Below are 21,007 nucleotides of genomic sequence, written 5' to 3'. Positions count from 1 at the left end.
GAGCAATTCTCATAGAAAAAAAAAAAGATAAATGAGAGACCAGATCCTTCACAACAAACCTCAATTTTACTTAGGGTCAGTGGGAAATCTGATTTGATCATAATTGTTGCCAGGACCAAGTGCTGCAAAGAGTGTCCATCAATTCTGGCTCCTGACTTAGACCTCCCTAGTTGAGAATAAACCTGGAAGGAAAGAACTCTGAAATTAGGTAGTCTAGGCACAGGAAGCCTATGTGGGGTTGGGGATGAGAGGCCTCTTGGCATTTGGAACATGACAGGGATGAAGATGTAAGACACAGCATTGGGTGTGGAGGCCTGAGCAGCTCAGTGGAGGAAAGACAGGTTTTCTTGTCAGAATGCCTGGGGACTTGCATTCAAACTAGATAAGTAAGCACACCTGTACTGCTGCCCCCTCAACTCCTAATGCCTAAGAATGCTAAACAAAATATGAAAAATGGAAAAGCAAGGGACTTCCCTGGTGGTCCAGTGGTTAAGACTCCATGCTCCCAATGCAGGGGGCCTGGGTTTGATCCCTGGTTGGGGAACTGGATCCCACACGCATGCCGCAACTAAGACCCGGAACAGCCAAAATATTTTTTTTTTAATGTAAAAGCATGGTATTACTTGAAACAAGAGGAAATCTCCTTTGACTAAGAATGGAGAGAACAGCTACAGCCATGAACAGAAGACGAGGCCATGCAGCTCCAGAGAAATGGAGACCAGTTAAGGACAGATCCTTAGAGTGGCCAGGAATCTCTTTGTTGTCATTCTAATTCTAGGCCAGAAGTAAACCTTTTGATTCCCAGCCCAGCAAAAGCCAAACTAAGCATACAAGTAAACTGTGAAGCCCCTATAATCAGAGAATTAGGGTAGTAATGTATTAACATTAATTTCATGATGTTGATAGTTGTAGTTTGGTTTATACAGGAGAATTTCTTTGTCCAAATACTAAAGTACTTAGGGGTGATAGGCCATCAGGTCAGCAAGTTAATCTCAAATGGTTCAGGGGAAAAAGTTACTTATGTTGTACTTCCAACTTTTCCAAAAGTCTCTGATTATTTTTAAAAATTATTGAATAAAAAAAATCTACTATATTGGCTCAGATCAAACAGGTTATCTAGGAAGGCCAGACTCATAATCCAGATCCACTAGTCTCTTCAGACTTGATCTTTACTGTATCCAGCGTGGTTGGAGCTAACCTCAATTGTGGTCATTTTTGTCTGGTTAAAAAGGCCCAGCAGTGTGGCAAAAAGAGAGAGGGATTCTGGTCTTGTTGATCATTAACAAGTCTTCTCACCTCTGAGAGCTTCATATTTCATCTCAGTAAAATGAGAAAAATAATCCCTACCCTGCCTATCTCATCTGGTTATTATAAAGAACAGATAAGGTAACACATGTGAAAAGGTTTTGTAAAAACATCAAGCACCTCGTGACCACTAAGTGGCCTTTGACCTAACAACCTCCTCATCCCCACATATATACCCTTTTCAAGTGGGCTAATAGGCCTCAGCTGCTCAGCACCGACCAAAAAACCGATCACTTGGGGATCCGCTCCGCCTCCTCACCCAGACCCCGCCCAACGCCGGGCTCCAAGGGTAGGTCAGTTCCCGGGCCACTTCCCGAAGCGTCCGGAAGTTCCTGTCGCTTAGCAACCAAAGGAACCCGAGATGTGATGACTGTGAAACTGGGGGTGGGCTGCAAACCTCGGCAAGTTTCCGTTACAACCCGGGGTTTGAGGGACCCGCAGTCCCCCACCGGCCCTATCGTGTTGCTTCTGGGGACTCTCCCGTGCTCAGCAAGAGCTGCCGATAAGCAGGTTGGCACTCCTTTCCAATGTATCTGTCAACCCGTCCAATTTTCTTAATGAGGAAGCCTACCAATTTTTGAATACCTGTGTGTTAGGCACGTCACATAATCCAACCCTGATAATTACACAACCTATCTTCCTGATAAGGAAGCCAGTCTCCGAGGGGTTGAGGCCCTTAACCTGAGGGATCTGTCCCAGGGGCACACAATTGGAACCTTGCCCTACTGAAGGGCAGGTATCCCCCCCTCCCCCCATCGGTTCCCCACTGGGAAGGCTGGAGAAGGAGCAGCAGCGACTCAAACCTTTATCCAAATGTTTTATTTTGCATAATGACTTTTGAACTAGCGTTTATATATAAGCCCAAGTCCCTGAGGGGCCAGAGATCCCACCATGCAATCAGACCCAAAGCCTGGAGAAGGGCAGTGAATGCATTAGAAATGGATGGGGCACATCATCCCACAATCTGGGGCTCAGCTCAGTTGGCAGATCTTCAGAATGAGAAAGGACACGTGTATTTGGTCTCTAATATCTCGGCTGAGTGAACCAGGGAGGAAGCTCGGGAGGCACCGAAAGGCTGAAGTATGAATCTTCTCTGGCCTGGGCAAGGATGGAGTCTGTGCCACTGGATGGCTCCAAATACTGCTCAGAGTTGCAGCCCCCGCTCCTTAAACAGCTGCTTTAGAGCGTCTTCCAGCTGTTGGTTTGTCCCCTGAAGCCCCTTCACCACCTGTGCTGCCCACTCGAAGTATTCCTGGACTCGGTGTTCGGACCATCCTGCATAAGAATGGACAGAAAACTGCTCATGTTGACGTCCAGGAAGGCACTGGATTTTGCCCACTTCCTGGAGGGCTTGGTGCAGGGCTGTGAGATGAGTTCCTGATGGAAGGATTTGTTCTGAAAACTTCCCCCTTTGCCCAACTACTGCATTTCTAGTGTATGAAAGAAGATCAGAGTGGTCTACTAAGATTAGTCTAGGGAATTAACAAGAACACCGGGCTTTTTTTCAGTGGAAGTGACCAAGCTGTGCCTTCAGAAGGCGGATACCCCTCCCCTTCCCCTCAGAGCAGGTGGAGGAGCATACCCTCTGGGGTGCAGCGATTCAGGTCCCTCAGATTGTACAGCTTGTCTGCCAGCTTCACCAGTTTAGCCCCAGGGCTGCAGTGGGGTGCCTGCTCCACCTGCAGCCGCTTTCTCTCCAGCTTGGGCAGAGTCTTGTCATCTGTTACCTCCTCCACCAGACGCCGCACTTGTGCCCCAAAGTGCAGCTCCACCTCATCCAGGGTGGTGTCTGTGTCCTCCACCGTGTCATGGAGCAGGGCTGCCTGGGGACAGGCTCCCACTCAGTCCTGTGATGCCTGCCAAGGGGAACCCAGAGCTGAATGGGGCCCCTGACCCGCACCCCAGCCTCCTAGCAGAGGGGGAAAGTTACCTGTAACACCACAATGTCAGAGATTCCTGCCTCGTGGGTCAGGATACGAGCCACACCTGACGGGGCAAAGCAGGAAGTCAGACAGGACGGAGTCCCAGGGCGGCGTGTTGTGAGTTTTGTAGAGCCAGATGTGGCCCCTCAGTAGCTGGGTGACCTTGGGCAAGTCCTTTACCCTTTTTTGGTGTTCACTGTACAAAGGGAACAATCATGCCTACCGCCCCAGGTTGTGGTGAGTCATGAACAGTGCCTGGCACAAAGCCTGGTACGGACTAGGTGCTCGATGAGATGCACGCCCTCCGCGTTCCCTTCCCGATCCCCACCCCCTAGATGCTACAGCCGTTGCTCCCCCGGCGGCGCGCCCACCGATAGGGTGATTGATGTAGGGGGTCCCTTCGGGGTCCTTCCGCCGCTGCCATTGGTGCTTGCGAGCCGCGAAGTCAGCAGCCTCCAACAGCTGGGCCGCCTCGGAGCCCATCGCGCAGGCGACTTCGGCCCCAGGAGCCCAGGGAGCGTGGACCGAGCGTCCACAGCGCCCCCTAGCGCCGCGGAGGCCCAACGATTGAGGAGTCGGCCCAGAAGAGTTTCTTTGCGGCTGACGTGAGGGCCCTGGGCGTAGGAAGCTGCCCTCAATATCGCAGCCCCTGGTTAAGTGAGCTTTGCTGAAGGTGCAAGAAGAATATGGCCTGGCTCTGGGAACCCACATCCTGGGGGAAGGAGGAAAACAGACAAGACATAAGACAGCAGCCTCACAGTGTGTCCAGGGCAGAAAGGCACAGGGGACTGGTAACTTGGAGGAAGGGCAATTCACCTAGCCTCTGGACCAGAGACCGCTTCTCCCGGGAGGGCCCTCTCCCGCCATGACAAAACAATTTTCAAGCTGTCAATGCTCTGAAAATTCTCAAAGCTCTCTAAAACTAGTTCTTGGGCTTCCCTGGTGGCAGCAGTGGTTAAGAATTTGCCTGCCAATGCAGGGGACACGGGTTCGAGCCCTGGTCTGGGAAGGTCCCATATGCCGCGGAGCAAGTAAGCCCATGTGTCACAGCTGCTGAGCCTGCACTCTAGAGTCTGTGAGCCACAACTACTGATCCCGCGTGCTACAACTACTGAGCCTGCATGCCTAGAGCCCGTGCTTCGGAACAAGAGAAGCCACCGCAATGAGGAGCCCACGCACCACAACAAAGAGTAGCCCCCGGGTCGCCGCAACTAAAGAAAGCCCGCGTGCAGCAACGAAGATCCAACGCAGCCAAAAATAAAATAAAATAAATAAACTTATAAAAATAGTTCTCCCTGCAAGAATGGCCTGGTTGCTGTGGGCATGGGAGCCTCACCTTTGGGCCCAGAAGACCCTAGTGCTTAACCTTCTGGAAATTGGAGCCTGCACTGGGAGCCCTCCCTAACTGTTTCAGACTTAGGCTCCCAGGCAGCAGTGTTGTTTCTGCAGGAACTGTCTTCTTTGCTGTCAGGCACTGGGGACAAAATCTGCATTTCTTTCTTGTGCCGTGAGGGTTCCTGCTTCAGTCCCCAGGCACTGCTGTGGGCCCCTTATGAGTGTTGTCACTGCTGTTCTGGGAGCATGACGTTGTTAGGCCTCAGTAGACACTGGAACAACAAAACACTGCTGGCTGGTGGCCTCTGGCCTTCTCGAGAAATTTCCTGTCTCAGCAGACAGCATCTGTGAAGTATGAGGTTTGATAAGAGAGACGTGGAGACCCTGGAAGAGATTTTCTTGTGAAATGGGGTTGGCTGGTTGCTAAGTATACTCCAATCATATTGGTAGCTTTTATACTTTGGTTGGTAGCTGGGGTCAATGAGGGCTCAAGGGAAAAGTTAATGAGAGCACTCACGCTTGCTTTTCAGCTAGTCTTGGTGGTTGCCATGACACAGAAGTTAGAGAGGGAAGCTCCAAACACTGGAACTGAGGTCTCTGGGGCCTGAAGTGGAACAATCAGAATTCCCATGACTTCCATGGCAGCCTGAAAGTTTAGAGTGTATAGAGAGAAACATATTTGGTTCTTAATGCTTGTCTGTTCTTCAGGCTAATGGCTCAACTTCTCTCTCATTCCTCATTCGGTCTTCTAGCCTTCTGAGCCTTTTCGCCTTCAGCTTAGAGAACCTTAGGCAGCTTGGAGACACAATCCTCCCATTTTCCAATAGAAAATAGAAACTCAGTCACTTTCATCTCTCTCTAGAGGTCTGTGACAGAGAAGCTTCAGGTTTGTGTTAATGGTGCTTTGGGGCTTTGATTTTATTTCCTTACTGCCTGCAGCCATGGCTTAGAAATAGAGATGTTGGGATTTCTAGGACCAGGGCTGAGGTGGAGGTGACCTCTCATGGGCTTCCAGAGGAGGCCAGGCCCTTTGCTGACAGGCCTGTCTGTGAGGCTACTGCTGGTCTTCAGCTGGATGACGCTTGCCCAGCCTACCTCTCTCTCAGGTACAGCACTCTCCTCTGCCCAGCCCCACCTCCAGTACCCTACTCTTTTAGCAGGATATAGTCTACTCTGGGGAGCTTGTGGGGAGGAAGGAAGCCTGCCCTTCTGATAATCGTTGATCCCTTTTATTCTCCAAAATGGGTGGAGTGGGATGTGGGTAGATCATTCCTGCCTGTCTCCAGCCCTCCTGCCCCTCCTTTCAGCTTTGGCCCACCATCCCCACTTTGCCAGACCGCCTGGGATGCTGATGGCCATCGCTACCCTGGTTTCTTCTGTCCTCGGCTCTCTGATACCCCGGAGGAAGCCTACTGTTGCCACCTGCAGGCTGCAGGGCTCCTGCTGCACTCGGTCTGAATTTGAGGCCTTGCACCAGGTCAATCTCTCTGCCCTTCCGCCTCCTCCCGTCTTCAGGTGAGAACTCCAGCCCCAGAGCCACTGGGACACTGACGGGGTGTTCCAGTACCTGAGGCTCTGTTCCTAATTCTGGGGTGGGAGGCTTGTAGCTTACAGACCAGTGGAGGGAGGGACAGATCTCAAACATAAAATCACGTAAATACATGATTACAAACAAATCCGTGAAGGAAAATTTCAGGGGGCTGTGAAAGCAGTTGACAGGGAGTCATTGTAGGTGTTGTGTGGTGGGTGGGGTGGGACGGGTGTCAATTCTGAGAGGATCTTGTATTCTGGATTATACGTATCATAGTCGGGGTTTTCAATACTGAATCTGTCCACGGATGGCTTCAGGGTACCTGTGAGCTCCCTGAATTTGTATTCTCAAATTCTATACTTTTCTGGGTAGGGAGTTCTGGGCTTTCTCCAGACTCTCAGGGGCTCTAACCCACAGGCTGCAAGTAGCAAGAGCGCGGCTTGGGTCAGCATCCTGATACTCTCCCCTCTCCCATAGGGGCCCAGGCCCGCTTCTAGCACTGGGCCTTTACAGCCTGCTGCTTGTGGCCCTGATGACTGCAGACCTCGTGCATTTCTGCCGCGGTCGGGGCCGGGGCCGAGATATGGGCCGGGACCTGGGCCGGGACCGGACCTGAGCAGCCACGGGCGCCCCTCTCGGTCCTCCGCCGCGCGCCCCCTGCCGGTCTCGGCGGGAACAGACTAAGCGCGCTTGGGGCTTCTCTGCGCCTGCGGACCCGGGCTGCGCGCCCTGCCCCTCTTCCCGGCGTGCTCTCGCCTGGGCCCCGCCTCTTCTCTACCACCGCCTCTGACGCAAGACTGGGGCGGGGCAGCCGACGGCGGATTCCCGAGCCTAGACCCACCCTTCTCCAGAGACTGCAGCTGCGCGCGCCCGGGACGTCTGTTGCGCGATGACCGTGAGTGGTCTAGGGACCCCCGAGCCCCGACCCTCCGACCCCGGGGTGCATACCCATCCCCCTGCGCCATCACCACTTCGCACCTGCTCTGACCGTTCTCGGGCCTCCTCCTCCCTCAATCGGCCCTCCATGGGACTCACCCGCGACCCCCAGGCTCCTCTGCCCCTAGCTCCCCGGCTCACCCTGAGCCCACCTCGGACGTTTCCACCCCTTCCCTCCACAGGCCAGCTCAGTGGAGCAGTTGAGGAAGGATGGCAACGAGCTGTTCAAATGCGGGGACTACGAAGGCGCCTTGACGGCCTACACCCAAGCCCTGGGTCTGGGCGCAACGCCCCAGGACCAGGCCATTCTGCACCGGAACCGGGCCGCTTGCCACCTCAAGCTGGTGAGCGAGCCGGCTGCTCTTCCCCTGGCCTGCCCGGACCCCTGTTTGCGCACCTCGCCGCTGCTTGGGACCCGACTGGACATTCGTCTTCTCAGGCCACCCGCACTTGTTACACGTCTTTTGGGTTTCTAAGTGGTGGGGGGACCTGGTGACTAAGGTAAACAACTTTGTTGCCCAGTTGTGCCCGAAAAAGGAGATGACCAGCCTCTCAGGCCTGTTCTTTCTCTTACAGGAAGATTACGACAAAGCTGAAACCGAGGCATCCAAAGGTAGGGGAATGTGGCCCTTGTCTGGAGCTGTGGGACTTCTGGGGTGGGCAAGGATTCTGGGACCACTGCACCGTCACTTTCTCCTCCTTCTTTCACCCCTGAAACACATCTGCCTTTTTTCTTTCCCACTTCCCGGGGCATTTCCTTTCTGCAGCTACCCTCACCTTTTATGAGGCTGAAGTACTGAGCCCCACGTCCGTCCCCCCACCTTTCTCTGCCCCTCGAGATCTTTCCCTGCTGCTCTTGCCTGGAGATGGTGGCCTCATGGGTGCTGACAGAGCTCCTGTTTGTGCTCAGCCATTGAAAAGGACGGTGGGGATGTCAAAGCACTTTACCGGCGGAGCCAAGCCCTAGAGAAGCTAGGCCGCCTCGACCAGGCCGTCCTTGACCTGCAGAGATGTGTGAGCCTGGAGCCCAAGAACAAAGTTTTCCAGGAGGCCCTGCGGAACATCGCGGGCCAGATTCAGGAGAAGGTGTGTGAGTAATTGAGAGAGCGAGGCATTGATCAGTGGTAGAGGGGCACTGGTAAATGGATCTGGATCAAGTGTGTAAACACAGTTCTCTGGAAGGGGGATGCTGATGGCAAATGACCTTATAGAATGATGCTCAATCTTGCCAGTGGTTACGTAAAAGCAAGTTAAAAGAACAGCAAGGTGCTGTTCTTTTTGGTGGTCTGTTTGGCAAACATTTAAAGTTTGAACACGTTGCTAGAAGGAGGGAGACACACTTAAGGGGTGAAGTTGCGGGAGGACGTGGGCTCATTCATGACTGCTGGAGGGGGTGCAAATTGGTACAGCTCCTTTGGAGAGTCTTTTAGCATATCTTTTTTTTAAACATTTTTATTGGAGTGTAATTGCTTTATGATGCTGTGTTAGTTTCTGCTTTATAACAAAGTGAATTGGTTATACATATACATATGTTCCCATATTTCTTTCCTCTTGCGTCTCCCTAGCATATCTCATAAAATTTTAAATGAGCATGTCCTGTGATTCAGTATGTTTACTTCTTGCTGTCTTCCCTAGAGAAGCCTTGCCCGTGTACACAAGCAGGTGTGTGTATGTTTGTTTCAGCTTTGTTTGTAATAATGAAAAATTGGAACTTGCGTAAGTTCCAATTAAGTAGGGCAATGGCTAAATAAACTGAGTGACATTCTTACTACAGACTCGAACGTTGTAGTTAAGAATAGGCAGATCAACACATATGGACCTGGAAAGCTGACACTTGTTAAGTGAAAAAAAAGCAAAACATATAATAACGTATAGTATGATACCGTTTACGTTAAAATGATCCCCCCCCAAATGCCCTCAAAATAATACCATGTTTTTTCCATGGGTACAGTTGGGTATGTAAACACAAAGAAAAATATTTTAAAAGACGTGCATCAAAATGATGACAGTGTGACTGCTAGGGAAAGGAATAGGATTGAGAGGGCTTTTCAAAAGAGATTTTGCTTCATCTGGTTGTTTCTTTAAATAGACATTGTGTGATACACATATTTAAAAATTAATTTAGGAGAAAATAATCTAAAGATTGTCATGAATTATTATCAAGCTTGAATTAGCCAGGTAATTTGGTGTTAAAATGCTGACCCAGTGGAAGCAAGTAATATGATGGCAAACACCTTACCAAAAGGTTGAGATCTGGGAAAGCAGACTCTTTTACTCTCAGTGTCAGCTCTGTCTGATCAGCTGGGGCTGCTTAGAACCCTGTGTCGAGAAGGATTAGGAAGCAGGTTGCCTGGGCCTAGGAGAAGAACGTGTTGTGACATGAACCACGTCTGCCGTGGCTGCAGGAGGGGAAGCGGGGAGCGGCACACATGCTAGGCATGTGCTGCTATCCACGCCCAGGACCCTAGGGAGGGAGAGGGCCTAGGATGAGCTTGGTCATTCAGATTATTTTTTAAAAAACATCAAAAAGAGAATCCTTGAGTTAAAAGGCGTGTCAGCAGCTACCTCATGACTTGCTGGCTCCCTTGCAGGAGGTATAAATGCTGGTTCAGTGCCACGGGCAGTGAACCCAGGCTGCCACAACATACATGGCCCCCTGGGAGTGGGTTGCCTCATGGCTAACAGGACGCCACCCCTTCTGAATGGCCCTGCCCTCAGCATCAGTGCTGCCCCCGCTGCCCAAGTGGGAAATAGCTCAGAGAAGAAAATAGCTGCGGGGAGTTTGGGAGAAGCTGCCAGGCAAGTCTCTTCCTGCCCAAGGTCGCTTGGTGCAAGGCCGAAGCCCAGGTATCCTTCTGTGCCTCCCAGAGTCAGGAGCCAGGCCCTGGCAGGAGCGCGAGAGAACAGAGGGAATGTGTTGTCTCCGGTCAAGAGAGGCAGTTCCTCCCGTGCTTTGCTGATTTGTCGTAGGTGAGATACATGGCTTCGACGGATGCCAAAGTGGAGCAGATGTTTCAGATATTATTGGACCCACAAGAAAAAGGCACTGAGAAAAAGCAAAAGGTATGGAACTGTGTGAGTGGGAGCTGAACTCCCCCAGTGTTGCCCATCCGTCCCTGTGTGCTGATGTTGACCCTGGGAGCCCCTGCTGGCCTGGCCTGCTGCACATCGCTCCTTAGATCGGGCAGCTGGGTTCACAGAGCCTGGGTGGGAGCTCAGAGGGCCTGGGGCCTAAGTGTGAGCCAGGTAGAGGGAACCAGTGTTTCCGAAGCACCTTGTTGGTGCTTAGGTCCTGTGCTAGGAGTTGGGTGTACAGAGGTGACCGAGGCACTGTTTCTGCCCTTCAGGCTTTGCCAGGGACTCAGGACTCCATTTATTCTAATCCTCAATGCCAAGAGCAAGCTCTTTTCTCTACTTACAGAAGAGGAAGATGAAGTTCACAGAGGTTAAGTTTATGGCCAAGGTCACTCAGCTGCTAAGTGGAAGCAGTGAGGTCCAGAGCTCAGGGCGTCTACTTGCCCTACCCCGTGCCGTGTACAGTGTTCACGTTATGTGCACTTCCTTTGACGCAGGCGTCTCAGAACCTGGTGGTGCTGGCCCGGGAGGATGCTGGAGCTGAGAAGATCTTCCGGAGCAACGGGGTTCAGCTTTTGCAGCGCCTGCTGGACACGGGAGAGCCTGACCTGATGCTGGCGGCCCTGCGCACACTAGTCGGCATTTGCTCTGAACACCAATCGCGGGTGTGTGGGGCGAAGGGTCTGTCCATCCACTCTTGGCAAAATATAAGGAGATATTTAACGAGAGGCAAAATTAAAATGACACAAAAAGACCAACATGATTTGGGACAAAGTGCGGCCAAGAAAGAGCAAAAGCAGCCCACTGGCACCCTGAGCACTTTTTTTTTTTCATTTATTTTATTTTTGGCTGCGTTGGGTCTTTGTTGCTGTGCATGGGCTTCCCCTAGGTGCGGCGAGCGGGGGCTACTCTTTGTTGCGGTGCGCGGGCTTCTCATTGTGGTGGCTTCTCTTGTTGCGGAGCACGGGCTCTAGGCACCCGGGCTTCGGTAGTTGTGGCTCGTGGGCTTCAGAGCACAATCTCAGTAGTTGTGGCACGCGGGCTTAACTGCTCTGTGGCATGTGGGATCTTCCCGAACCAGGGAACTCTCCTGCAGCAGATCGCAGAGACACCTGGTCATTGATCCCCCCATTGTCCGTGTGGTAAAAGCAAGCTGCATGCAAAGAACAGGGCACCTGTCCTTCCCTCACCATCAAGCTGGCATTTCCCTTGGACAGGGGTCCTCATGGTGCTTGATGTGGTCAGTGATGTGACCCACAGCATCTTTACCATCGAGAGCAGATATGTAGGGCAGGACCCTGAGATGGTTCTCAGTGTAGACCGTGGGTGTCCTGCACAGACAGTTCAGCAAGTACAGCCCTGCCCCAGACCGGTGTCACAAAGTCCATGCTCTGGCTCTTGCCTGAACTGACTGGACCTAGGGAACAGGGACTTGACCCTTGGTTGCTTTTAGAGGAGCCCACAGTTCCTAGATTAGGGGTGGATATGTGAAACATTCTATGAACACTTCAGGCCAAGATCGGGCTCTATTTCTGCGTCTCCCAGGGCTAGGAACGGGAAAGCCACATGAATTCCACCTGCCCCCTCTAGCCTTCCTGCCCATCCGTGTTTTTTTTTTTTTTTTTTTTTTTTTTTGCGGTACGCGGGCCTCTCACTGTTGTGACCTCTCCCGTTGCGGAGCACAGGCTCTGGACGCGCAGGCTCAGTGGCCATGGCTCATGGGCCCAGCCGCTCCGCGGCATGTGGGATCTTCCCAGACCGGGGCACGAACCCATGTCCCCTGCATCGGCAGGCGGACTCTCAACCACTGCGCCACCAGGGAAGCCCCCATCCCTGTTGTGAATGAGGATGGACCCAAGTAGACCTTCAGGGTTTTTCCAGCTCAGAAATGGGCGCAGAGGCCTTGTGGTTCGTTCCATGTTTGTCCACATCCCCAGGATGTAGACAGAACCTCAGGGTTGGTATCACGGAGGAATGAGGTGTCCCTGGGCCGGGTAGTCAGGTAGCTTTGTCCAGGCTATGTTTCTCCTTCCTAGGGAGACACAAACCAAAGCAGCTGCCTTCAGAGCCACAGTATTCCTTGTCTTCTCTGATTGGAGCCGAGGAGAGAGAGAGTGTGGGAGTCCCCTGGAATGTTTCTTTAGGAAGCCCTTCCAACAAGATAATTCTGGCATTGCCCTGGCCTCACCCTCAGCAGGCCCACTTTGCTTTCACGGGATCTGCTCTTTCACCCACGTTTTCTCCCCTCTGGCCACCCTCTCTGACCCCCAGTTAGGGATCTCCATGGCTGCCTTTCACCAACTGGAAGCTCTGCCCACTTCTCTCCCACCCAGACAGTGGCGACCCTGAGCGTGCTGGGAACTCGGAGGGTGGTCTCTATCCTGGGCGTGGAAAACCAGGCCGTGTCCCTGGCTGCCTGCCACCTGTTGCAAGTTATGTTTGATGCCCTCAAGGAAGGCGTCAAGAAGGGCTTCCGTGGCAAAGAAGGCGCCATCATCGTGGGTGAGTGGAAGCAAGTCTGTGTCCTGTGGGTGTGGCTCTCGTGGAGAGGAAGGGGCTGAGCCAGCCAGGCCAGCTGCAGCTGCAGGTTGTTCAGGAATACGACTTGTTGTATTTTACTCGAGGTTCTAAGTAGCCAGGGTGCCTCTGAGGAAGGCTGGAAACCAGCACTCAGGCTGCAGGTCCCCTCTCCCTACCAGGGAAGTTGGGCCTAGGCCACTGGAGAGCCCACTAATGTCTTCTTGTTTCCAGACCCCGCCCGGGAGCTGAAGGTCCTCATCAGTAACCTCTTAGAGCTACTGACCGAGGTGGGGGTCTCGGGCCAAGGCCGAGACAGTGCCCTGAGCCTCCTGATTAAAGTGGTGCCCCGGAAGTCTCCTAAGGACCCCAACAACAGCCTCACACTCTGGGTTATCGACCAAGGTAGGTGACAGAGTCTTAAAAAGAGAAAGGGAATTCCCTGGTGTTCCAGCGGTTAGGACTCTGTGCTTTCACTGCTGAGGGCCTGCGTTCAATCCCTGCTCGGGGAACTAAGATCCTGCAAGCTGCTGTGGCATGGCATATAAGTAAATAAACAAATAGGTATGTAGATAGATAAATAAATACAGAGAGACAGAGAAAGATCAAGTGTGTGTTGCATCTTGCTCGGGTAGCTGGGCCTGCTCGTCTCCAGGAGGGATTGCACCCAGCGTGTGTCTGTACTGAAGTGCATGTGGCCTGTGCTGTACCCTTAGGGAACATTGGACCCTTCAGCCACGTTCGTGTGCACGCACATCGAGCAGGCCCACGAGCAGGTTAACGGAGGCCGGGTCAGTTTTCTGTATCTGAAGTTTTTTTCTATGAATGTGTGTTACTTCTATATGCAGGGAAAAAATTCTTCAAGTTTAATATATGAGTTCATACTGCTCTTTTCCCTCAAAAGATAAATTAGGAAAGGTTGGCAAAGTCCCAGCCTGAGTACATCGGTTGGGTACTCATCTTTTCTTGTTATCCCAATTATCCTATGAGGCGTGGATGTTGTTTTCCTCTTCAGTTTTACAGATGAGGAACCTCCAAACCCTACAGCATTCACCCCCATGGGCAGGGCCTGCATGCAGACCTTACTTCTGAGGTCCTTCCCTGACCCCACGCCTGCCTCCAGCCCACCAGCTTCTGTGAGCCTGTCTGCACTCTGACCTCATGCAAGAGTGGTCCTGCCTTTGCATGCATCTCCTAGGAAACTTCTTCCCTTTTCTTATAGGGGTTGGAACTCATGTTCTGCTGTCTAAATAGGGTATTTTTTCAGGTCTGAAAAAGATTCTGGAGGTGGGGGGCTCCGTGCAGGACCCTCCCGGGGAGCTCACGGTGACAGCAAACAGCCGCATGAGCGCCTCCATTCTCCTCAGCAAGCTCTACGATGACCTGAAGTGTGATGCCGAGAGGGAGAATTTCCACCGACTCTGTGAAAACTACATCAAGTAAGGGAAGCCTCCTATTGCCAGGGTTCCTGCGAAAGTTCTGACTCTTTGGGGAGGGACAGCAGTGAAAGGTTTCCCACAAGGAGAGCAGCCTTGGGGAGGACTAGCAGGGGCCAGACAGGGTGGTCCCAAGGGCCACATCTTGTTCCAGAGTGACCTCCCCAGGGACATTTCTTTCTCAGATCAGTTCTCTAGTGCAACAAATGTCCTCAAGCACATGTTGTTCACTGAGCACTTACTGTGTGTCCGTTCTGACATAGCAGTGCAGCATGACAGTCCTTAAGGAGCTCACAGCTAGGAGAAGACAAGTCAGGAAATAAGCAGCACAAGTTCAGATTTTAGTGAGTACAGGGAAGGAGACAAACAGGGTGGTGTGAGTGAGAGTGACCTACATTAGGTGGCGTGTCATCAGGGGAGGCTCGAATGAAAGCCTCGATAAAGAATGCCAGTGACTGCCATCCAGAGGATGTCTTAGTCTTCCCATTGGCAGCTTTTCTTTTCTTCTTCTTTTTTTTTTTTTGCTGCACCACGCGGCTTATGGAATCTTAGTTCCCCGACCAGGGATCAAACCCAGGCCCCCGGCAGTGAAAGCCCAGAATCCTAACCATTGGACCACCAGGGAATTCGGCAGCTTTTCTTGCTGTTGCTGCCCAAGTAACTGCAGACGCCCAGCCAGTGGAGGGGAAGGGAGGGAAGAAGAGTCCCCTTATGCTGGCTTTGATGTGACAGCTGCCACCTGTACCCCTCAGGAGCTGGTTTGAGGGCCAAGGGCTGGCTGGGAAGCTGCGGGCCCTCCAGACGGTGTCCTGCCTCCTGCAGGGCCCGTGTGACGCCGGCAACCGGGCCCTGGAGCTGAATGGCGTCATGGAGAGTGTGATCGCTCTGTGTGCCTCGGAGCAGGAGGAGGAGCAGCTGGTGGCCGTGGAGGCCCTGATCCACGCGGCCGGCAAGGCCAAGCGGGCCTCGTTTATCACAGCTAACGGCGTCTCGCTGCTGAAGGACCTGTATAGGCGCGGCGAGAAGGACAGCATCCGCATCCGGGCGCTGGTGGTGAGATGGGCGGGTCTGGGCTGGGCAAGCAGGCAGCCAGGCAGGGGCGCCGGGCTAGCTGGTGTCTCAGGGTGCAACCCCAGCACACGCTGGGTGACAGTATGGGACGTGCAGGGCGTGCAGGTCCTTGTTGAGGCCGGAGGCAGGGGCCCTGGCTCCTGCTACAACAGGGCTCATAGTCGGGTCAGGGAGATGAGCCTCGTACAGAGAGGACACCTGAGAATGCAGGGTGGCCCGGGCTGCCCACTGTGGGCAGTGTGAGCGGCTCCAGGAGGAGACGGTGAAGGACACTCTGGGCAGGCGGGTCAGAGGGCTGTGTGGACAGGCTGGGCCGGCAGGTGGCCCCAGGAGCGGGTGGTGTAGGGCCCGCCTGGCCTCCCTGAGCCTGTTGTATTCCTGCACCTTGAGGAAGCTGGTCCTCCTCCTTGGAGCACTTAGTCCTGGGTTTCTCCATTCCGTGAGGATCCTGGCCTGGCTGAGGTACCCGTCTTCTCCGCACACGGATCTTAGCTCCATCTGTAAAGAGTTTCCTTTTATGACATGGAAAGGAACATCACATCCCAGTGCAGATCGGGAGGGGTTGGGGCCCAGGCCAGCACGGTGGTCAATATGTCAGTCTCTAGCAGATGCCATGTCACGTGGCCACCCCAGTAGGTGATTTTGCTGCCCGGTGCTGCAGGTGGTAACCTGGTGTGGTGGTGTGCATGGCCTCCAGAGAGCCTGGCAGAGTGCCCGGGGGGGTGCCCATGCCAGCTATGGAAGAACCCTGCTCTGCCTCCATCCCTCAGCCAACAGCTGGTTCTCGCCTCTTCCACCAGGGACTCTGTAAGCTCGGCTCAGCTGGAGGGACCGACTTTAGCATGAAGCAGTTTGCTGAAGGTTCCACCCTCAAACTGGCCAAGCAGTGTCGAAAGTGAGTCATTTAGCACCTGTCAGCCAGACCTCAAAAGAGGAGAGTGGGGCCTCCTCACTGCCCTGTCCTCCCCCAGGCAGACCCTCCTGCGCTGCTGCGTGAACTACTTCTGTCTGTGGCGGGGATGCCCCAGCCCCTGGCTTTCCCCCCTTGGTCCTGGTGTGCCCCTCCTGTCCCCCCACCTTTCTAATGGGCATCCGTGCCCTGCATGCCCCCAGGTGGCTGTGCAACGACCAGATCGATGCGGGCACTCGGCGCTGGGCGGTGGAGGGTCTGGCCTACCTTACCTTCGATGCCGATGTGAAGGAGGAGTTTGTGGAGGATGAGGCTGCGCTGAAGGCTCTGTTCCAGCTCAGCAAGGTAGCTCCATGGGTTCCTGCAGTCATCCGGGGACACTGTCGAGGATTAGAGCTTATGGGGCTTTCTTGGCAGGTCTTGGCCAATGGCTTTTGTGACCCCAGAGAGGAGGGGGGGCTGGTAGCCCGTGTGGCCGCTCTGTGTGGCCTGGGCATACTGGCCTGCACCAGCAGGGTCGGAAAGGACGATCTCTTAGGAGGAGTTGGGGTGGTCAAGTGTGTGAGCTCCCTAAGTCTGGGGCCACCATGGGGCCTGGGCGTTCCCAGAGTCATCCTGGTGCCCATGTGGTCCAGCCGAGGGTAGAATTGGGAGCCTGGGCAGCGCTTATCCTGGTGCTGCTCTTCCCCCCGGGATGGCTGCTGATGGCCCCTCTGCCCCCGGCAGTCCGAGGAGAGGTCGGTGCTCTTTGCGGTGGCCTCGGTGCTGGTGAACTGCACCAATAGCTATGACTGCGAGGAGCCGGACCCCAAGATGGTGGAGCTGGCCAAGTATGCCAAGCAGCACGTGCCCGAGCAGCACCCCAAGGTGAGGGGGCTGTTAGGAGGGGCTTGGGGGCCTCTGTGTCATTGGGGCCAGTTGACTCGAGACATCCACAGCAGATGAGCCTTCTGTTTAAGCGGGTTTCTTTCCCTTTGTTTTCGTGTTCATCAATTTGTGCCGTGAGGAGGATTCCCCTTTCCCTGCCTAATCAGCCGAGGCCCCTGTGCTCAGCTGCCTCCTCCCCCAGGACAAACCGAGTTTCGTGCGGGCTCGGGTTAAGAAGCTGCTGGCCGCTGGTGTGGTGTCGGCCATGACGTGCATGGTGAAGACCGAGAGCCCTGTGCTGACCAGTTCCTGCAGGGAGCTGCTCTCCAGGTGAGCCTGCCCCAGCTACACCAGACCTGCTGCAGCTCGTCAGCCTCCAGGCTGCTGATGGAACTACAGCGGGAGCAGGTCCTGGTGCCGTGGGCCCCTCAGAGCAGGGGGCCACCCGCATGGCGCCCTTCCTTTGCTGAGCCCAGGAGTGGAGGGTCTGCCTGCCAGAGCCCGAGCCTGCCCGTCCAGCACAGCCTTCTCCCCACAGGGTCTTCCTGGCTTTGGTGGAAGAGTTCGAGGACCGCGGCACCGTGGTTGCTCAGGGAGGGGGCAAGGTAAGCGGGCTTACAGACTCCTTCCCGATGGCTTATAAAACATCAAGGAGTGGCTGCTACACCAGAGATCAGTGTTGGGTGTGGGATGGAGAAGTATTATTAGTGACCAGCAGGAATGTCTTCCTGCTGAGTGATGAGAGATGCTGGTGGGGCGGGGGGGGGGGGGGCTCTTTAGAGCCCCAGACTTTGTGCCTGTTAGGGTCCTGAGCTCTCCTCCTTTCCCTTGTGTCATTGCCCTCCATGGCTCTGGTGCTGGGCACAATCCACGTCTGTCCATTAATAGTTGTTTCGGGAAGTGTTTGGGTAGCTTAGTGGGAGGCCTCAGAGAGATGAGAGGGTGGGAGTGGGAGTATCATTGTCAAGCCTGGGGAGAGAATGGCGGGGAAAGGTGAGGGCAGCACAGTCAGGTCCTCAGAGCCTCATGGTTTGGGCCTTATGTTCCCGGGCACATCTTGGACACTGATGAACTTGTCCCTACAGGCTCTGCTCCCGCTGGCCCTGGAAGGCACTGACGTGGGGCAGACGAAGGCAGCCCAGGCTCTTGCCAAGCTCACCATCACCTCCAACCCAGAGATGACCTTTCCCGGCGAGCGGGTACGTGTCTTTCTGCCCCAGCGCTGGCCTGTCCTCCACCCACTCACAGGGCCCTTATGGCCTTTGACCCGGGCTGCAGCTCCTCCTTGGAGAAGTGTCAGCTTTGCTGAGCCCCGGGGGTGGGAAGAGCAGCCTTCTTTTGGGAGCTGGACTCCCTCCCATCTGCAGGGCCGGTGGGGTTGGGGGAGCTGGCGTGCGTAGCCCTGACAGGTGGGTGCGTATCGCAGATCTATGAGGTGGTCCGGCCCCTCGTCTCCCTCTTGCACCTCAACTGCTCCGGCCTGCAGAACTTTGAGGCGCTTATGGCTCTAACGAACCTGGCGGGGATCAGCGAGAGGCTCCGGTAAGGTCCCTTGAGATGTGGGGCCTGGGCAGGGCATCATGGTTTGGACCATCCCCAGGAAAGCGCTTTACAGCGTGGAAAGCACTCCCCAGTCACTCACTTATTTGCTTCTCACGGTGACTCCTCTGCATCTTATAGCGGAGGAGACAGGCCAAGAGGCATGACTTGTGCAGTGTCCCGTGAGATAGCAAGTGACTGGGCGATGACAGCACAGGCCCTGGAGTCAGGCTGCCTGGGTTCAAATCCTGGGTTCACTGTTTATTAGTGTATAGCCTCACAAATAACTTAACTCCTCTGTGCCTCAGTTTCCCCCTCTGTGAAATGGGATGGCTACAGTACTTAGCACGTGGAGGAGCAGCAAGGAGGATTAAATGAGAAAATACATGTAAAAGCATTTACTACATAGGTGCCTGGCTCCTGGCAATGTGCCCAAGCAGTACACATTAGCTATTACTGCTGATTGTGACCTTGGGCCACTCAGTCTCAGTCTCCTCTTCTGCAAAATAGTAATGATAATCACACCTGCACCTTCACCATAGGGCTGTGGCGAGGATTAAATAAGGTAGTCCGAGTGCTGGGTCAGGGTGAGGGCTCGAATGTTAGGTGTTAGCATCGCCATCATCACCACCTGGGTCTCCTAACTCCTACTTTAGAGCATTTCCCAAGGTCCCATGCTATTTCCTAGGCCCGGGTAGAAGGCTGGAAACCACTGCCTGGTGGTTTCATCCCCGGTGCAGCAGGGGGTCTTTGGATATTGCCCAGGGAAATCCTTGGCCCCGGGTTTGATTGTGTGGGGAAACGGGTGGGGGTGATGGATGCCAACGCTCTGGTGATGCCGACCCTCCACCCTTGGCCCCACAGGCAGAAGATCCTGAAGGAGAGGGCTGTGCCCATGATTGAGGGCTACATGTTTGAGGAGCATGAGATGATCCGCCGGGCAGCCACCGAGTGCATGTGTAACTTGGCCATGAGCAAGGAGGTGAGGGTTGGTCCTGGAGGCGGTCATGGCAGGCAGAAGTACCTGTTCCTGGCTGGGCTTTGCCCCAGCTGACCTGGTGCACTCCCCGCTTCTGGCCACAGGTTCAGGATCTCTTTGAAGCCACGGGCAGTGACCGGCTGAAGCTGCTGGTGCTGTACAGTGGAGAGGACGATGAGCTGCTACGGCGGGCGGCTGCCGGGGGCCTGGCCATGCTCACCTCCACGCGGCCCTCGCTCTGCAGCCGCATCCCCCAAGTGGTCAGTGCCCCTTCTTAGTGGAGCAGGGGAGGTAGGCCAGGAACCCCCAGCCAGGGTGTGTGAGTGCCCTGCCAGGGTTCCCTGCTGCTCGGTGGTCACGCTGCCCTGTTTCCTGCAGACCACACACTGGCTGGAGATCCTGCAGGCCCTGCTTCTGAGCCCCAACCAGGAGCTACAGCACCGGGGCGCTGTGGTGGTGTTGAACATGGTGGAGGCCTCGAGCGAGATTGCCAGCACCCTGATGGAGAGCGAGATGCTGGAGATCCTGTCAGTGCTGGCTAAGGGCAAGGAGAGCCCGGTCATGAGGGCTGCTGCTGCTTGTCTGGGGAAAGCAGTGGAATATGGGCTTATCAGACCCAGCCAGGATGGAAAATGAGGACCTGCCTCTTACACACGCTACCTAGCACAGCACAGGGAGCGAGGACAGACATGGCTTTGGCTGGTGGGTGCTGGGATGTCTCCTGCCCAGCTGCCCTTTGATGTCCTCTGTTCTGAGTCAGGGGCCACGTTCACAGCGCTTCTCTGCCAGCACTGCCTCCAGCCTCACGCAGCAGGGAACTTTTCCTGTACTACTTAGACAGCTGGGAATAGGGAAGGTGCGTCCTAACTCAGCCTGTGGATTTCCTGCACTGGGAAGGACCCAGCAAGCAGCCTCACCAGCTGTGAGTCTCACCTGAGCCTGCTGGCAGGACCACTGCTCATCCTCTAATAAAAGTGTGTGGAACTCAAATATGTGCCCAGTCAGCGGGCAGGGAGGGCTGACTGGGGGCCAGAGCGTGGAGCAGGAGCTGGGCATGGCTGAGCGTGTGTGGGCAGCTTTTCAGCAGCACAGCCACCTCTGTGGAAGAAATCCAATGAATGCCCACCCCAGGGCCTGCTGAATTGCCTCTTAATCCTTGTAGAGGGCCAAAGGGTAAACATAAGCAAATCAATAAAGTATCCAGGCGCATGGAAACACATTCATTAGGCTTTTCAATACTTCTGCCTTTATTTATTTATGGCTGCTTTGGGGTCTCCCTTGCTGTGTAGGCTTTCTCTAGTTGCAGTTAACGGGGGCTACTCTTCGTTGCAGTGCGCGGGCTTCTCATTGTGGTGGCTTTTCTTGTGTCGGAGCACAGGCTCCAGGCACGCGGGTTTAGTAGTTGTGATTCCGGGGCTCTAGAGCGCAGGCTCAGTAGTTGTGGCGCACGGGCTTAGTTGCTCCGCCGCATGTGGGATTTTCCTGGACCAGGGCTTGAACCCGTGTCCCCTGCATTGGCAGGTGGATTCTCAACCACTGTGCCACCAGGGAAGCCCACTTCTGCCTTTGTATTGAGAGTTTTCA

The 21,007-nt window shown here is 54.4% G+C and overlaps 2 protein-coding genes across 3 annotated transcripts; one reads left to right on the top strand and one right to left on the bottom strand.

Annotated features, from left to right (window-relative positions):
• Positions 1-2,108: 2,108 nt before the first annotated feature.
• HDDC3 (HD domain containing 3) lies at positions 2,109-3,747 on the bottom strand. The gene is made up of 4 exons (XM_059056645.2): positions 3,599-3,747; positions 3,236-3,291; positions 2,888-3,128; positions 2,109-2,580 (listed from the first exon to the last, which is right to left on the bottom strand). Exons 1-4 carry the CDS (start codon positions 3,708-3,710, stop codon positions 2,450-2,452), a joined length of 540 nt encoding a protein of 179 aa, XP_058912628.1. The 5' UTR covers positions 3,711-3,747; the 3' UTR covers positions 2,109-2,449.
• Positions 3,748-6,853: 3,106 nt separating this feature from the next.
• UNC45A (unc-45 myosin chaperone A) lies at positions 6,854-20,642 on the top strand. Of its 2 annotated transcripts, none has more exons than XM_059056603.2 (20): positions 6,854-6,988; positions 7,212-7,373; positions 7,606-7,642; positions 7,940-8,115; positions 10,000-10,092; positions 10,602-10,769; positions 12,438-12,606; positions 12,856-13,026; positions 13,889-14,060; positions 14,810-15,110; positions 15,929-16,023; positions 16,242-16,383; positions 16,765-16,905; positions 17,108-17,235; positions 17,444-17,510; positions 17,991-18,104; positions 18,332-18,447; positions 19,309-19,426; positions 19,528-19,683; positions 19,802-20,642. In XM_059056603.2, exons 1-20 carry the CDS (start codon positions 6,983-6,985, stop codon positions 20,057-20,059), a joined length of 2,790 nt encoding a protein of 929 aa, XP_058912586.1. In that variant the 5' UTR covers positions 6,854-6,982; the 3' UTR covers positions 20,060-20,642. The 2 variants fall into 2 exon arrangements, with proteins under 2 accessions (XP_058912586.1, XP_066886031.1); XM_067029930.1 differs by having other exon boundaries at positions 6,868-6,988; positions 19,528-19,714.
• Positions 20,643-21,007: the final 365 nt, after the last annotated feature.

Source organism: Kogia breviceps, chromosome 3 (assembly GCF_026419965.1).
Source record: "Kogia breviceps isolate mKogBre1 chromosome 3, mKogBre1 haplotype 1, whole genome shotgun sequence".
Classification (NCBI taxonomy): domain Eukaryota; kingdom Metazoa; phylum Chordata; class Mammalia; order Artiodactyla; family Physeteridae; genus Kogia; species Kogia breviceps.
Note: the sequence above shows the minus strand (reverse complement) of the source record. Positions and strands in the feature narration are given on the sequence as shown.

Coding starts and splice junctions, on each gene's coding strand:
- HDDC3 (XM_059056645.2), bottom strand. CDS start 3,710: ATGGGCTCCGAGGCGGCCCAGCTGTTGGAGGCTGCTGACTTCGCGGCT. Junction 3,292..3,598: donor CTACATCAATCACCCTATCG/GTGGGCGCGCCG, acceptor TTGCCCCGTCAG/GTGTGGCTCGTATCCTGACC. Junction 3,129..3,235: donor CTGACATTGTGGTGTTACAG/GTAACTTTCCCC, acceptor GCCTGTCCCCAG/GCAGCCCTGCTCCATGACAC.
- UNC45A (XM_059056603.2), top strand. Junction 8,116..9,999: donor CGGGCCAGATTCAGGAGAAG/GTGTGTGAGTAA, acceptor GATTTGTCGTAG/GTGAGATACATGGCTTCGAC. Junction 12,607..12,855: donor AGAAGGCGCCATCATCGTGG/GTGAGTGGAAGC, acceptor TCTTGTTTCCAG/ACCCCGCCCGGGAGCTGAAG.